The sequence below is a fragment of the Gorilla gorilla genome, chromosome 10 (assembly GCF_029281585.2).
Source record: "Gorilla gorilla gorilla isolate KB3781 chromosome 10, NHGRI_mGorGor1-v2.1_pri, whole genome shotgun sequence".
Classification (NCBI taxonomy): Eukaryota; Metazoa; Chordata; class Mammalia; order Primates; family Hominidae; genus Gorilla; species Gorilla gorilla.
This window is the reverse complement of record NC_073234.2, coordinates 127,713,965-127,731,772: the sequence shown is the minus strand read 5'-3', so window position 1 is coordinate 127,731,772 and position 17,808 is coordinate 127,713,965. Positions and strand designations below refer to the sequence as shown.

At 40.7% G+C, this 17,808-nt stretch overlaps 1 protein-coding gene across 6 annotated transcripts in view; it reads left to right on the top strand.

The window, feature by feature from the left end:
• HECTD4 (HECT domain E3 ubiquitin protein ligase 4) overlaps positions 1 to 17,808 on the top strand; it is a 218,577-nt gene that overhangs the window by 52,285 nt on the left and 148,484 nt on the right. For all 6 annotated transcript variants that reach the window (XM_031001130.3, XM_031001134.3, XM_031001133.3 and 3 more), the window contains exons 2-4: positions 7,432 to 7,949; positions 12,621 to 12,710; positions 14,029 to 14,159. In XM_031001130.3, the coding sequence (XP_030856990.2) occupies positions 7,432 to 7,949; positions 12,621 to 12,710; positions 14,029 to 14,159 (739 nt within the window). The remainder of the gene's footprint in view (positions 1 to 7,431; positions 7,950 to 12,620; positions 12,711 to 14,028; positions 14,160 to 17,808) is intronic.

The window sequence follows — 17,808 nt, the reverse complement described above, 5'->3', positions numbered from 1 at the left end:
AGATGGAGTTTTGCTCTGTCGCCCAGGCTGGAATGCAGTGGCACGATCTTGGCTTACTGCAACCTCCACCTCCCGGGTTCAAGCGGTTCTTCTGCCTCAGCCTTCTGAGTAGCTGGGATTACAGGCATGCGCCACCACACCCAGCTAATTTTTGTATTCTTAGTAGAGACGGGGTTTCACCAGGCTGGTCTCGAACTCTTGACCTCATGATCTGCCCACCTTGGCCTCCCAAAGTGCTGGGATTACAGGCGTGAGCCACCGTGCCTGGCCCAACACTTCCTTTTTATACATTGAGATTGCTTCTACCTTTCCCACTATAATAAACAATACTGCAATGAATATCTCTGTGTATTTCTTACTTCTAGAATATTGCTTTAGGACAAATTCCTAGAAATATAATTTCTATTTCTTTCAGAAATATGCTTAAATATATGAGAAGATGATTTTAGCTTCTTACTTGACCCTTTTCAATAATTATCTCTCTGCTATTCTGAACAGCAAAGTAGATGGAAATCGATGTTTATCCTTACAGGATTATAGTAGTTTATGCTAATGATTAGTCTAGTTAATGTCCTTATATGTATATATAATATTCTCTACAACTTCAAAAGCGTCTATATGCCTATCCTCACTCCTACACTTACTTGAAATGCAGGTTGGCATTTCACATTTCACATCATGGCTGGCTGGTATCTGTTGTCCATTATTTTCCCAGAAAAAAATGGAAATAAATTAGTAAATTGGCTAAAATGACTGATTGATTGTCTGTTTTTTTTGTTTTTGTTTTTGTTTTTGAGACAGGGTCTCACTCTGTCACTCAGGTTGGAATGCAGTGGTGCGATCATAGCTCACTGCAGCCTTGAACTCTTGGGCTTAAGCAATCCTCCTGCCTCAGCCTTTTAGGTAGCTGGGACTATAGGTGCATGCCACCACACCCAGCTAATTATTTTTTATTTTGTAGAGACTGTCTTGCCATGTTGCTCAGGCTGGTCTCAAACTCCTGGCCTCAAGATCACCTGCACCTCCCAAAGTGCTGGGATTACAGGCGTGAGCCATCACAGCTGGCCTGACCACTCTGTTCTTCTATCAGATATTGTAGTCTTGTTCAAAGCCAGATTTGGCCAGCAAAGAATATTTTACCCACATTCAATTAGACTTTCCAGAATGACTGTTTCCTTAGTTTAAAAACACTTACGTTGGCCAGGTGCAGTGGCTCATGCCTGCAATCCCATCACTTTGGGAGGCCGAGGCAGGAGGATTGCTTGAGCCCAGGAGTTTGAGACTAGCCTGGGCAACATAGCGAGACCCTGTCTATACAAAAAATTAGCCGAGTGTGGTGGTGCAGGCCTGTGGTTCCAGCTACTTGAGAGGCTCAGGCTGCAGTGAGCCATGATCGTTCCACTGTACTCCAGCAGCCTGGGTGACAGAGCAAGGATGCTGGAGTCAACCTGTCTCAAAAGAAAAAAAAAACGGCAACAAAACACATATGTTATGTGTGATTAAAAAAAATACATGAAGGCTGTGAGTTACTTTGGCAGTCACTCCCTTAATTAGGGTAACGTTAGCATTATCACCAAAGTACAGTTAGTAACACTTCTGATTAAGGACGACAGGGATATTCCCTTTTCCTTAAATAGCTTTCCACTTTTTTAAAGAGAAAAATATTAATTTCTAATGGCATTTTGGTCAAGAGCAGTGGTTTTATGTGAGGATCTGAGACAAATCATTTAATATTCATAAGTACCAGAATAGATGTGCCATAGCTGACTTACAAAAACCCAAAGGTATGATGTCTTTTTATAAAATGATTTTAGGCCATGACCTTCAAACTTTAGAATTCTAAAAAAACAGTGGCATAGCAAACAGTTCTGAGTTTTCATAAGGGGCCCCTGAAATGGATAACGCTGAGTAGCCTAATGGATTTCTGAAAGCATAGTGTGCTTTAGATACTGCTAAATCAATAAACACAACAGTCATTTAAGTGTGTATGTTATATAATATTTGGTTAATTATATAATAACTCAAATTCTTTCAGTGTACTTGTCTTTTAAATTGAATGCTAAATATAACTGGAGTACTTGTAAAAATAGAATGGTCAGAAAAATGCAGAGTATATTATGTCATTTTTCTAAGCTATATTAAGTTAATATTTGGAGTTAGCAACAGATTTTGTCATACACATCATTTTATGTACCATGAAATGTCATATTTCAGAAGTACTCATGTTTAATAATAAAAATAAATAGCCCTGTTTTATGTTACTGAGTTGTTCGTCGTTTGAGTTCAATAAAAGACTATATTGAATTTTTTTAGTAGTTGCTTCATATAACATAAGTAGATGATTGGTGTACCATAAATAAAAATGTATGTTGAGTACATAGGTAGGTATTTTATATAAAAGAGTTGTTTTGGGTGGAAGAAATAACAATACTGAAAAGCTTTTTTAAAGTGCCAAAAACTTTGTTATTTGTTTAGATGTTTATGACTGGGAAGATGATCAAAGTTAAAATTTTGCAGCTTTTCATATCATTGAAAAATATTTCAGTAATCTTTATTGATTGTAATAGTGGAGGCTGGTTACTGATTTTTGGGGGTAATAGCACTAAAAAACAAATGAAAATAGGCAGTATGACTTTTCTTGAGTTTGATAACAGCTTCAAGGCAGGTGGTTCCCCTTGAAATGTGATCATTTTTTAAGGAACTTGAGTTATTTTATCTGCTGCCATCTGAAAAATAAAAAGGTAATATGTGTTTGGTGAATCTAAATAAAAGGGTAGGGAAATACAGTTTTATATTGCTTGATGGTGAAGGACATTTAATCAATCATTATTTGTTTGATGTGGTTGTATTAAAAACTAAGTAAGTAGCTGAGCGCAGTGGCTCATGCCTATACTCTTAGCACTTTGGGAGGCTGAGGCAAGCAGATCGCTTGAGCTCTGGAGTTCAAGACTAGCCTGGGCAACGTAGGGAGACCCCCATCTCTACAAAAAATACAAAAAATTAGCTGCATAGTGGCACATGCCTCTAGTCTCAGCTACTCAGGAGGCTGAGGTGGGATGATTGACCACCTGAGCCTGGGAAGCTTGAGGCTCCAATGAGCTAAGATTGCACCACTGTACTCCAGCCTGGGTGAGTGAGACCCCGTCAAAAAAAAGAAAGAAAGAGAAAGAAAGAAAGAGAGAGAGAGACAGAAAGAAAGAAAGAAAGAGAAAGAAAGAAAGGAAGAAGCACCTCAGTAAAAAATACCTCTAATTTTTATTTTTAATGATATTATTTTCAATATATCTTGACCCAGTGATATCTAGTTGAATACAACTATAGTCTGGTTGGAATTTTTTTCCTTTTATTTAATCTTTAAAGTTATCATACAGTCAAACTGGCCTTTTTTGGGAGGTGTGTAGTTCTATGAATTTTAACATGTTATTAATTCGTGTAACCACCACCACAACTGGGAACAATTCCTTCAACCCCCCCCAAAAAACTCCCTCATACTATCCCTGTGTAGTCAGACCCTACCCTTACCCCTAAACCCCGGTAACCATTGATCTATTCTCCATTACCATAGTTTTTGTTTTTCCCAGAATGTCACAGAAATGAAATCATACAGAACATAACCCTTGGAAATTGGCTTCTCTCAACAAAATGCCATTAGATTCCTTGAAGTAGTTGTGTTTATCAATAGTTTCTTTCTTTGCTAAGTTGTGGGTTGAAATTTTATGGCATCCTGATATTACATCAGATCTGATAAGCTGGCACTGAATTTTTTTAAAACTATGAATATTTTTCATATTAGTTAACTGAGATACTTATAGTTAATTTTTTGAATTGGAATTTGTTGTTTTGTTTTCACAGTATTTTCAGTTTTATTATAAAAGTACACACCCAATAAAGATTAAGTCATTTCTTAACTCTGTCTGCATTCGACCCTTGCTCTTTTTATTTATTTTATTTTATTTATTTATTTTTAGAGACAAGGTCTCACTACTAGGCTGGTCTTGAACTCCTGGCCTCAAGTGATCCTCCCACCTCCTCCTCCCTAAGTGCTGGGATAACAGGCATGAGCCACCGCGCCCAGCCAACACTTGCTGTTGAGCAGCTTTCTTTGCTTTTACCATCTTGGCAAGTTCCTTGCATCTTTTCATGCAGCCTTTCTTTGTCCTGCCAGGTACTGGCAGTTTGTGCTGTTTTCTCTCATCTTTCAGGTGTGTTGACTGGGTATGTTTTCAAAGCTTGTTCAAAAAGCTTCTGTTCGTTGTCCAAGGGGTGAAGTGGGTGCATGGACCGTAAAATCATTCTGAAGGTGTTTCATTGTCTGCTTGAGGCAATGTTCTTTTTAAAGTTTATCAAAAGCCTTTTTTGTTTGTCATCTTTTTGATGAGGGTCCAATTTTTGGAGGCTCTTTGCTTTGCCAGTAACGCCTTTGGTGGTTGTCTTGATATCAGTAGAAGAATGTATGTTGATGTAATTAGCAATAACTTCCCAACTTCCCATCTTGAATTCATCCCAGCAGGGAAGAGATTCATAGCTTTAACTTGTAGCTGCAGATCATCTTCTTACCAGTTGTTGCTGCCATTTCCACCTCTGCCAGTTTATTTCTCTGCATTCTTAGATGCTTATTACATATGAGCCCCACCTTCCTGTTTCTCCTTTGTAATTTGTTCATTTATTTCTTCTGTTTTTCCAGAGCAGCCATTCCTACTTCTTTTGTAGATGATGTGTTTCATTCAACTACTGTAAGCTTTCTAGTTCAAGCTGATTACAAAGTTTTTCTACTTGCATCATTTCTTTTTTTTCTTTTTTGAGACAGGGTCTCCCCCTGTCACCCAGGCTGGAGTGCACTGGTGCCGTAATAACTCACTGCAGCCTTGAACTCCTGGCCTCAGGCAGTCCTTCCACCTTGGCCTCCCAAAGTTCTAGGATTACAGGCATGAGCCACCACACCTGGCCTTCTTCCATCATTTTAACCCACCCTGCCTCATTGTTGGAAAAGTGATTCCAGATCTTAGATGAGTTTCGAAGTTTTTGCCTTTCTTTCTTTTTCTTTCTTTTTTTTTTTTTTTTTTTTTTTTTAGCAGACAAGGTCTTACTATGTTGCTCAGGCTGGAGTGCAGTGGCTATTCACAGGCACGATCATAGCCACTACAGCCTCGAACTCCTGGGCTCAAGCAGTCCTGCCTCAGCCTCCCAAGTAGCTGGAAGTATAGGCGTATGTCACCCACCTAGCTTGCCATTTCTTTGTAATTTTTTTTTTTTGGATGTCTTTTTCTTTCTTTGCCAGTAATACTTGTTGTCTAATTATAAGTTCTTTCTCCTTTGCTAATTGAGTAGCTTCTAATTCAGCTTATCTTTGTTTTTCTTTAGCTTCTTGCTTCTTTTGTTTTGGTTTTGTGTTGTTGTTTTTAAATTGTGAACTTTTTTTTCAGTTCAATTCAGCGATTTGCATATGTAGCTAAGCAAGGCAATTACAGCATTTGCATTGTTTTGGAAATTCTTGTTATTTTATTGGGCTAAAATATTAATAACAAGTTTCTAAAGGCAAAATTTGAGATAAAAGAGTATTTTTCCAGTTTGTAAGGGAAATAAACTGCACTATGACCTTTCTTAATGTCAGTGCCAAAGACCTGGCAGAATTTTCTTTACTTTTGTCCCAGGCCTCTTCCCACCCTGACTTTCTGGTCTACTGTGAACCAGGCACCTCTATTGTCTGATAATCTGTTTCAGTGTGCTTGCTCCTAGAGTGCCCTCCTTTGTTGATTACAGTAGTCTGTTGGTTTTGATCTAGTCAAATTTATGTGCATAAACTCTTTGCATTGTAAATTTAGTTTGATTCTTGAGATTTAGTTTGATCTTGAGAGCTGGTTCCTTTCTTAGTTGATAGAAGATATAGTGGTTTTATTATCCCCAGCTGCTGAAAATGGAGGCCTCCTGATAATTGAATGTTTTGGCAAGAAAACAATCTAATATGAATTGAATAAATCTATACCATGTCACAAATTAAAATAATGGGTTAACACTATTAAGAATGGGGTATGCTGCCAGGCATAGTGGCTCAGGCCTGTAATCCCAGCACTTTGGGAGGCCGAGGTGGGCAGATCACCTGAGGTCAGGAGTTCAAGACCAGCCTGGCCAATGTGGCGAAACCTAGTCTCTACTAAAAATACAAAAATTAGCCGGGCATGGTGGCACGCCCTTGTAATCCCAGCTACTAGGGAGGCTGAGGCAGAATTGCTTGAACCTGGGAGGTGGAGGTTGCAGTGAGCTGAGATCGGCCATTGCACTCCAGCCTGGGCAAGAGAGCAAGACTCCATCTCAAAAAAAAGAATGGGGTATGCTTCACAACCAAAGAACCATGAATAATCCATCATTTATTAAACATATATATATTAGGTTTTGAAGAACAGAGATAAAACTTGGTTCCATTTTTACTAGTACTCTATCTGGTAATAGGAGTTAGAAACTTTAACTTTTTTTTTTGAGACGGAGTCTCACTCTGTCACCCAGGCTGGAGTGCAGTGGTGCGATCTCGGCTCACTGCAACCTCTACCTCCTGGGTTCAAGCAATTCTTCTGCCTCAGGGTTCTGAGTAGCTGGGACTACAGGCGTGGGCCACCACGCCTGGCTAATTTTTTTTGTATTTTTAGTAGAGATGGTGTTTTACCATGTTGGCCAGGCTGGCCTCAAACTCCTGACCTCGTGATCTGCCCGCCTCGGCCTTCCAAAGTGCTGGGATTACAGGCGTGAGCCACCGCGCCTGTCCTAGAAACAACATTTATAACTCAAGATCATTTACTAAAGGTTTATGCTTCAATTTTTTTCCTTTTTTTTGTAGTATTATTTTTTGAGACAGGGTCTCGCTCTGTCACTCAGGCTGTAGTGCAGGGCACCATCATGGCTCACTGCAGCCTCTACTTCCCGGGCTTTAGCAATCCTCCCACCTCAGTCTCCCAAGTAGCCACAACGACAGGTGCACACCACCAAGCCTGGCTATTTTTTGTATTTTTGGTAGAGAGAGGGTTTCACCATGTTGCCCAGGCTGGTTTCCAACTGCTGGGCTCAAGCTATCCACCCACCTCAGCCTCCCAAAGTGTTGGGATTACAGGCGTGAGCCACCATGCCTGGCTTTATACTTCAATTTTCTAAAATAAATTATGGAGTTAATTTCTGACTTTCACACTTAACTATATTCTTTTATGATTTGGACTCTTTCAATTAGGTCTAATCCCAATTTTCATGGAAGCATTAACAGAAAAGCCAAAAGGGGAACAATTCCATCAGCAAAGAGCTGGCTTTACAGTATACGTTTTCCATTTGATTGTAATTAAAATAATTTTTGGCGTTGACTATTTTGGGATATCATTAAACATATTTTCTTCCTTAGATGACTTTGGTGAAAGTAATATTTACCCACTTCTCCATTGTCTTTTTCCTTAGATTTTAACCTTTGAGACCAAGAACCCGTCGGAATTAGCAGAACGTTTGCGCTCTGTTTGTGGGAATCAGAGCAATGCCTATGCCCGGCTGCTGGAATACCGCCTGAATGCCTTGCGAGGACTGTGGAATGCCCAGCGCCAGCTGGCCTTAGAAGAACAGCATGAAAGGGAAAGTTCAGGTGATGAGGAAACTTTGGCCCTGCTCAAACGCCAGGGCTTGTTGCAGCAACCTGAGCAAGCACCCTTCACATCGAGGATGGGGCTCCTGCTGGTCTTCCCCCTTATTCAGTCCCAGAGTAGAACAGACCCCTCTCTCTGTAACATAACTGCTGAGGTGCTATTGAACTGCCTTCGTGACTGCCAGCCTTTGAGCTTGACCAAGGAGCCTGCTGACTGTCTCAATGGAATTGAAACTTTGCTGTGCTCTTGGCTAGAGGAGACTTCTGACACAGGCCGACACATCCCGCATAAGCAAAAAGAAAATGCTGCTGCTGCCCTGGTGGCTTTGGCTTGTGCCAGGTAAGGAAAATCGAATGTATCATTTGGTGACCTTGTGACTACTGCCACCTGGGTTGGGTGAATGAAGAAGAGGCCAAGTATATTTGATAGAAGTCTTAACATTCAGAAGTCCTTCTTTGCTTTCAGTATTGAATTTCACAGCCTTGACAGTGCATGAGATGCTTTCACCAAACTTGGCACCAGGTGCCTGAGTTGGAACCAAAGTTCATGTTTTCTGTTTCTGGTATACCATGATAACATCTTAACCAGCAGAAAATGGAGAATCAACCCTTGACATATCTAATTGTCCCTTAGATGGTTAGTGTTTTACATCAAGTAGTTAGCAGAGGATGTTATGTCTACTTCTCCTAGGAGGATGGTCAAAAATTTATAGAGCTATTAATTTTTCATACTTATCTATAAGAAGTACATCAGCAAGCTAGTGGGCTATTATTCACCTGGACTCAGTCACAAAATTGGTCACAAATTATATTTTTGGACCTAATACTTGTTTTGATCAATTTAATTGGAATATTTCTCAGTATATATCTAGATTTAATAGTAGTACACATGGCCGGACGCGGTGGCTAATGCTTGTAATCCTAGCACTTTGGGAGGCTGAGGTGGGCAGATCACTTGAGGTCAGGAGTTCTAGACTGCCCTGGCCAACATGGTGAAACCCTGTCTCTACTAAAAATACAAAAAGTAGCCGGGCGTTGTGGTGGGTGCCTGTAATCCCAGCTACCTGGAGGCTGAGGCAGGACAATCGTTTAAACCCAGGAAGCAGTGGTTGCAGTGAGCCAAGTTGGCGCCATTGCACCCTAACCTGGGCGACAGACCAAGACTTTGTCTTTAAAAAAAAAAAAAAAAAAATTGTATGCTGTTCTTCATGTGCAAGTCATCAACCCACTATCAATAGGAAATATGCTTGGAGTTGCTTTTCTTTTTGCTTTTCTCTCTTTTCTCTTTTCTTTTCTCTTTTTTTTTTTTGAGACAGAGTCTCACTCTGTCACCCAGGCTGGAGTGCAGTGGCATGATCTTGGCTCACTGCAACTTCCACCTCCCGGATTCAAGTGATTCTCCTGCCTCAGCCTCCCAAGTAGCTGGGATTACAGGTGCCAAACTAATTTTTTTGTATTTTTAGTAGAGATGGGGTTTCACCATGTTGGCCAGACTGGTCTCAAATTCCTGACCTCAAGTGATCCGCCCACCTCAGCCTCCGAAAGTACTGGGATACAGGCATGAGCCACTGTGCCTGGCCTATTCCTCTCTTTTTTTTTTGAGATGGAGTCTTGCTCTCAAAGATCAGGCTGAAGTGCAGTGACATGATCTCAGCTCACTGTGATCCTCCCACCTCAGCCTCCCGAGTAGCTGGGACTACAGGCACCTGCCACCATGGCTGGCTAATTTTTTGTATCTTTGGTAGAGACGGGGTTTCCCCTTGTTGCCCAGGCTGGTCTCAAACTCCTGAGCTGAAGCAATCTGCCGGCCTTGGCCTCCCAGAGTGCTGGGATTACAGGCATGAGCCACCCTGCCCGGCCTGGAGTTGCTTTTCTAGGAATTTTATACATTCTTCTACCCATTGACCCGTATGATCACTGGCATCTGTTTGTGAGAAAGAAGTTTCACTACCTTTGTTTTCCAGTAGACTAATTGCCTAGAGAACAGTTAGGACCACAGCCTGACAGATTAGTGTCAGTATTCTGTCTGTCTTCCGTAGAATTTTTTCCTTGGTTGGGATCTTCTTTCTTTTAGCCAAACATTTGTGGGAGAATTCTTCTTGGATAATTATGAAGTTCTTAGTTATAAGTCTTCTTGCCCTGTTTTTCTCTTTATAGTTTCAAAGTTGACCTTCAAATGATTGAATCTCAAGGGTTTTTTTAAGGCAAAATGGCACCAGTGTTTATTGTAAGTTTCTTTGCTCTGAGCAAGCTGTCATAGCCTAGTTTTAGATCCCCTAAAACTGTGGTTTGTGAATCCTGACATGTGCTTAATTCTAGAGTCATTGTGTGGTACTGAAATAAGTTTCCTTGTAAAGGCTTTATATTGGATTGATTTATTTTCTGCATATGCAGAGACAATTTCAAGTCCAAGATCTGTTATCACTGTGCAAATTCCATTTGAGAAAATGTGCTTTTAGACAGTACTATCTTTAGACAGATTTAGGATGTTAGGAATAACTATCAACTCTTTAGTTTCAAACAGTTTAAGTTATTAATTGTTGGTTCATAAAACTCACATTTTTATTATGTACCCAAATTCAGCCTATACCAAAAATAGTTATTGAACTTACTTCCTGTGCTGGAGATTCTAAATTTCATTCAGCAGAAATGTTGAAATGGATGTATTTATTTATTTATTCTTCTCGGGGTTTTTTTTTTTTTTAACATGGTTCCTACATTTTATTGCCAATATCATGTTCTGGACTTCAGAAGTCATGTGCTTTTCAGTGTTAGATCATCTTACTAAAGTTATTAGTGGCATATTATTGAATTTTTGGGTTGATGCTCTCAAAGACAAAGTAACCCTTCCCCAAAATTATTATGAAGATGTTTATTCATTCAATCAACTGACATTTATTGAACATTTCTGATGTACAGGAATCTTGCCCGGTCTTAGGGATATAGTGATTCTAGGTTTCTTACCTCACAGAGCTTACGGTTGAATGGACTCAGCGTGAGTCATTCTGCAAAACCTTATTGCTCACTTACTGCACGGAAGGCATTCTCTTGGTGGTAGGGATACAGTGGAGAGCAGGTAGACCGTGCCTAAAATTGCAGAGTTTACATAGGAGTGAGGGAGGCAGACAGTGAGCAGCAAATATAGGTAAAAGATCATTGTAGAGAGGAATATTCACTGTAGGAAAAGACAGAGATATATTTTGATAGAGAATGACTGTGGAGGTGGAGGGCAGCATTAGCTGGAGATGCCAGGGAAGGCCTTACTGAAGAGATGACACTTGAACTGGGCACTGGATGATGAGAAGCAGCCAGTGGCAGAGAGTTCCACGTAAATGGAGTGGCGAGTGACAAAACTGACATTCGTCTTGTGCTTGGGGTATCTGAGGGGACAGCACAGTGGGCAGGGTTTCTGGAACGTGATGGTAGAAGGAGAGGGGCAGGAGATGAGGTTGGCAGGGCCCAGATCACATAGGGGCTTGTGAGCCATGGAAGGACTTTACATTTTACTCTTAAAGTCTGATTGAAGGCTGGGTATGGTGGCTCCCGTCTATAATTTCAGCACTTTGGGAGGCTAAAGCAGGAGCATCTCTTGAGGCCAGGAGTTCGAGACCAGTCTAGGCAACATAATGAGACCCTGTCTCTCTTTTTTTTTTTTTTTTTTTTTTAAGACATGGTCTCATTCCGTTGCCTAGGCTGGAGTGCAGTGGTGTGATCATAGCTCACTGCAACCTTGAACTCCTGGGTTCAAGCAATCCTCCTGCCTCAGCCTCCCAAAGTGCTGGGATTACAGGTGTGAACCACTGCACCCAGCCAGACCCTGTCTCTTTTAAAAAAAAAAATCTGATTGAATCTGGCAGGTAATAATTCCTTAGAGTTGGTTAATAGTTCTAAACTTTCTAAATGTTAAAGGTTTTGCTTCTTTATTTTAAACCTCACTGTTCCCCAGGAAAGTGTCCCTGTTGGGCAGATGAAGAAGCAAAAATCCATAGGAGTTAGGTGACAGGACTGAGATTGTGCAGCTGATGAGTGGCAGAGCCAGGTTTTAGAACCCATGTGTCCCGATTCCAACTTGTTTTTATACTCTATCTGCTGCCTCCTTGCCTTCTATTAATGCTATTCTTTTGTTTTTATTCTCTGAAACTAGAGATAGTGAAAGGGGCAATTAACAGGAAGACTCTAGGCCTACTTGGTTCTGCGTTAGGTATTCCATTTCTATTGGCGTTTAGGCATATGATACCCAGCAATTAAAGCCTTGGCTAAGAGACTAAGGCAGCAAGTCGAAGTCAGCCCGTCAGATACAGGCGATCATTTAGTTCAGGAAGTGTTCTTGTGGTGATTTGTACTTGGGATGTGGCCAGGTAAGTCTTGTGCATCTTAAAAGCACCTTCTTTTAGATCTTGCTGACCATATGACAGACTTCCCAGAGCCTTGAGTCTTGGAAACCACAAGGAATTCAGGTAGTGGTGAGCCCTGTTGCAAGTATTACAACTATGTGCAGTCAGAGGGATACAGAAGGAGCATCTCTCAGCACAGAGCATTATTTACTTGAATATATTCTTTTTGGTCATATTTAATGTGATGGAGTTTAGTTAGCTGTTTTTCCAAATGAGTGAACTTAGCAAAGATTTTAAAATCAAGCCTGGAAATACTGTTAGACTCTATGATCCTCCAGAGGGTGACTTGGTGATATAGTAATCAAGCATAATATCCACAAGTTCTTTGTGCTCGAGCCTTATGTTTTGAACTTTTATGTCAGGGGAAAATTGTTTACTTTTCCAAATGCAAGGAGAACTTCTTCATAATTGGCATGGTGTTTTCATTGTATCTTTGTGTATGAGCCAGTGGTGATAGTTAATAATCAAATATTTTTTTTACAACACATCATCTGACCAGCAGAAGCAGAGAGACACATTTTGGAACTTTTCCATGTGGTTAATTAAATTAGCATTAATGACCTAAATTATTTGACTTTAAATTTTGATGATTTACTGTTCCTTCCTTTTATTTTTAGGGGATCATTGAAAACGTTCGTCCATACAGTCCATCTATTACAGAAACAGACGGATCTAGGGTCCCTGCCTGTAGCTGATGTGCTATATAGGTAAGTTGTCACTTTGTATCCTTACCCTCCTTCCAAACTAGGCAGATTTGTGCCAAATGCTTCCTTTATTAAGTAGATTACTAAACTCTTATCAATTAGTGATTCAGTTTAAAATAAGTATAGACTCATATTTACCTTCTTAGGTAAGAATTTTATTTTTTATCTTTCCTTTTTGGAAAGTTTTTAGAGCATGTTATTTTTCATTATTTTTTAGTTCTATGTCTTTAAAAATGCAATAGCTGGTGGGGCATAATAACTCATGAGTGTGGTGGTGCGTGCCTGTGGTCACAGCTACTAGGGAGGCTGAAGCAGGAGGATTGCTTGAGGCTAGGAAGCAGAGGTTACAGTAAGCCGAGATCACACCACTGCACTCCAGCCTAGGTGACAGGGCGAGACTCTGTTTCAAAAAATAAAGATGCAATAGCTTATAATGAATTCTGATGTAAATTTTGAGATGATAATATATTAAGGTATAATGAAGAAAGTGAAAATCATTCATAATCTCATTACCCAAAGATAACTACTCCTAACATTTTGGTACATATGCTTCCTAATTCATAACCCACTCTGTCTCTCTGTCACACACAAAAATACACATAAAATAGTATATTTTACACACAGATATAATTTTTATAAACATAGCTTCGTAATTTTTTAATTTAAAAATATTGTAGCCAGGCGTGATGGCTCATGCGTGTAATCACAGCACTTTGGGAGGCCAAGGCAGGAGGATCACTTGAGGTCAGGAGTTCAAAACCAGCCTGCCAACATGACAAAACCCCATCTCTACTAAAAATACAAAAAAATTAGCCGAGTGTGGTGGTGAGCCCCTGTAGTCCCAGCTGTTTGGGAGGCCAAGGCAGGAGAATGGCATGAACCTGGGAGGTGGAGCTTGCAGTGAACCGAGATCACGCCACTGCACTCCAGCCTGAGTGACAGAGCGAGACTCTGTCTCAAACAAAAAAAAAAAAAAAGAAAAAGAAAATTAGCCGGGCATTGTGGCAGGTGCCTGTGGTCCCATCTACTCTGGAGGCTGACGCAGGAGAATCGCTTGAACCCAGGAGGCGGAGGTTTCAGTCAGCTGAGATCGCACCACTGCACTCCAGCCTGGGTGACAGAGCGAGACTCTGTCTCAAAAAAAAAGAAACATAAATAAAAAATAAAAATACTATAAATGTCTTTTTTGAATAATATTTGTATAAAATATTATACATCTTAGTTTTAAAATTTTGGTTTCTACTCTTTGGGGTAGCAGGTATACTTCTTGCTGAAATGGATTGTCTCAGTGTCTTTGTGATTTTCTTTCTCCCCCATATAGGCTGTTGCTTTTGGAAGGGGGGCCTGGATCTCCCTCCTGTTTGCTTGGGGGCAAACACATAGTATCATGGGGTTATGAAGACATGTTGCCTGCGCCGGATAGCAACACTGGCTCCAGTTCTGAAAATAAAGGTAATGTAAAAGTTTTTGTCCTGTGATTAATAGTAAGATGTAAATAAAGAGGTTTTAGATCACTGTAGCAAATGATTTGGCTATAACTCTGTATGTTCCTTTTAATTAAGAGCTCCAGATTTCTATTCAGTATGTTCATTGTCTGCTTTATCAGTAAATGTATAAAAGCTGATACTTGTGAGGTAAGAAAATGGATAGGTTTTATTATCACAAGGAAAAGATATCATCCATACACTGTTGCCAAGGAGCCATGAATTACTTAAATTGGCTGCTGGATATTTGAGTTTGGGTATGATAGCCTTAAGTTGAATTTTTTTGTCTGCTAATAGAATATCAGGTCTTACTGCTTGATAATATTTCCTTTAGTAATTTATTGTGTGTGTGTTAATGAGCCCTCCTGTCCTAAAAGCGAAAAATGAAGAGGTTCAAGGGAGCATGAATTGTTAACATCTACTTTAAACAAATAAGCTAGGTTAAAATGTTTTTACAGAGCTTTACAGTATTATATGTCAGTTTCTTACATTATCTCAACAAAAATGGCAGAAGCTCTCTTAACTGACTTGCCAGATGGGATGGACCTCTCCATTCACTCAGTAAAATGTCTAGGCTGCTGCCCTGCCGTGGCCCACTGAACCCGCAGGGCTGGTCAGCTCTGCTCCCACCAGTGGAGTTGCAGGCTTGCCAAGAGGTAGGCTTGCTCCCAAACCAGTTTGTTAATTGTAACTGGTACTTATTATTGTGATTTTATCATTAAATCTTACATAACTGATGAAACAGGAATAAAAAAAAAAACCCAGGAAATAGTTGCCATTAAGAAGTTGAATGTTTTAGAAAAACTCCACGAAGTGAGTCTCTAAGAAACTGGTGTTCATCAGGTGTGGGACTGAGAGTCTGTTCCTCCCTCCCTTTCATTTCCCACCTTCCATGGGGCGGCCTTCCTGGGCAACCCCACCAGCACGGAGGGGAATCTAAGCGGCAGGCCCCCTCGCATCTCTCAGCCCAGGGCTTGTACCTTTCCATGGTCTACCATTTCTTCTAAACAGGCATGAGAGTGTGTGGAGAAGAAGAGGCAAGGCTTTTAAATATGATTTATTTCCTTCACTAATTCAACCAGAGTCAACAGGAGAGGGAGAATGCCTGCAGTACCCAAGAAGTTCTTAGACATTATCGGCTCCAACTTACTTCTTAATGTAGAACTAAAACTTCTTTCTTGATTCTGTCCTTTTAAAAAACTCCATTTGGTATCTCCCTTGGGGTAGTTTCTCACTGAGGAGGATGGCATTAAGCTGATCTGTTTGCTTTCATTTTCCTGAACCTTTGGTTTTGCATCTAGGGAGAAGATGGTTTTCTTTTTTTCTCTCTCTCTTTTTTTCTTTTTCTTTTTTTTTCTTTCTTTTTTTTCTTTTTTTTTTGAGATGGGGTCTCACTCTGTTGCCCAAGCTGGAGTGCAGTGGTGCAATCACAACTGCAGCCTCGACCTCCCAGGCTCAAGCAATCCTTCCACCGTAGCCTCCTGAGTAGCTGGGACCACAGGCATGCACTAACATGCCTGGATAATTACTTTATTTATTTATTTATTTATTTATTTATTTATGTAGAGACGGGGATCTTGCTTTGTTGCCCAAGCTGGTCTTTAACTCCTAAGTTCAAGCCATCCTCCCACCACCTCAGCCTCCCAAAGTGCCAGGATTGTAGGTGCGAGCCACGGCGCCTGGCCTGTTTTTCTTATAATAGTTTTTAGATTAATTTATGTAATCTTTTTTTTTTTTTTTTGAGATGGAGCTTCGCTCTTGTCGTCTAGGCTACAGTGCAATGGCGCGATCTTGGCTCACTGCAACCTCTGCCTCCCAGGTTCAAGCAATTCTCCTGCCTCAGCCTCCCTAGTAGCTGGGATTACAAGTGCCCACCACCATGCCTGGCTAATTTTTGTATTTTTAGTAGAGATGGGGTTTCGCCATGTTGGCCAGGCTGGTCTTGAACTCCTGACCTCAGGTGATCTGCCCGCCTCGGCCTCCCAAAGTGTTGGGATTACAGGCATGAGCCACTGTGCCTGGCCACAGTGTAACTTTTAATATTGAAACATTCCACATTTGACTGAAGTTGAGAGAATACTATAATAAGCCCTGTGTACTCATCACTCAGCTTCAACAAGTATCCATTCCTGGCCAATCTTGTTTTGTTTGTCCTTTTCACTTCTGCCCCTCGACAGAGCCATACCCAGAAGGCCTTGGGCCTTAATCTAAAAATTGATGAATAAATGTAATCTGTAAGTTTTAAATTAAAATGTTTAAGGTGTGAAATTGATGTTTTAAAAATGGTTACCCACTTTAACAAATTTTTTTATTGAGGAACCAATAGGTACAGGTCCCAGTTGTCTCAGATTAGTAGACTGAATTTTTAAGCTAACAGCATTTTTAGTACTAATTTGACGGTGTGACGTTGCATTTCCTCCAGCTAATATGGCATGCTTCAGGTGGAAAGACTCCACTTAAACATAGTGAGCAGAATGATTATGAAAATAAACAATGAAAGTTTTATCCATAAGCTCTATTTTAAGGCAAATTCTTTGGAATTTGAGTTACTAAACCAATTACTATCATATAGACAGATACTGTTTTAGATTGAGAAAGACAGAGCTAAGGGGAAACATATTGCTGTTTTAAAATAGAAAAGATATGAAACTTTTGTGCTTTGTCCCTCCAGAGACTAAAATTAGGATCTCTGAATGGAAAATCTACAGAGGCAGATTTTAGTTTAATGTATATCATTAGTATATTAACACAATTTCATTTGCCATTTATGGAATACTAGCTTTGCATCAGAGAGCAGTATAGATGTATTTACCTCTATTATCTCATCTGGCCATCACTGTAACCCTTGAGGTACATATTATTATTATTATTATTTTTTGAAGTTGCCACTTTCTTTTATTTTTTTATTTATTTTTATTTTTTATTTTTTATTTTTTTATTGATCATTCTTGGGTGTTTCTCGCAGAGGGGGATTTGGCAGGGTCATAGGACAATAGTGGAGGGAAGGTCAGCAGATAAACAAGTGAACAAAGGTCTCTGGTTTTCCTAGGCAGAGGACCCTGCGGCCTTCCGCAGTGTTTGTGTCCCTGGGTACTTGAGATTAGGGAGTGGTGATGACTCTTAACCAGCATGCTGCCTTCAAGCATCTGTTTAACAAAGCACATCTTGCACTGCCGTTAATCCATTTAACCCTGAGTGGACACAGCACGTTTCAGAGAGCACAGGGTTAGGGGTAAGGTCACAGATCAACAGGATCCCAAGGCCGAAGAATTTTTCTTAGTACAGAACAAAATGAAAAGTTTCCCATGTCTACTTCTTTCTACACAGACACAGCAACAATCCGATTTCTCTATCTTTTCCCCACATTTCCCCCTTTTCTATTCCACAAAACCGCCATTGTCATCATGGCCCGTTCTCAATGAGCTGTTGGGTACACCTCCCAGACGGGGTGGCGGCCGGGCAGAGGGGCTCCTCACTTCCCAGCAGGGGCGGCCGGGCAGAGGCGCCCCCCCACCTCCCGGACAGGGTGGCAGCCGGGCGGGGGCTGCCTCCCACCTCCCTCCTGGACGGGGCGGCTGGCCGGGCGGGGGCTGCCCCCCACCTCCCTCCCGGACCGG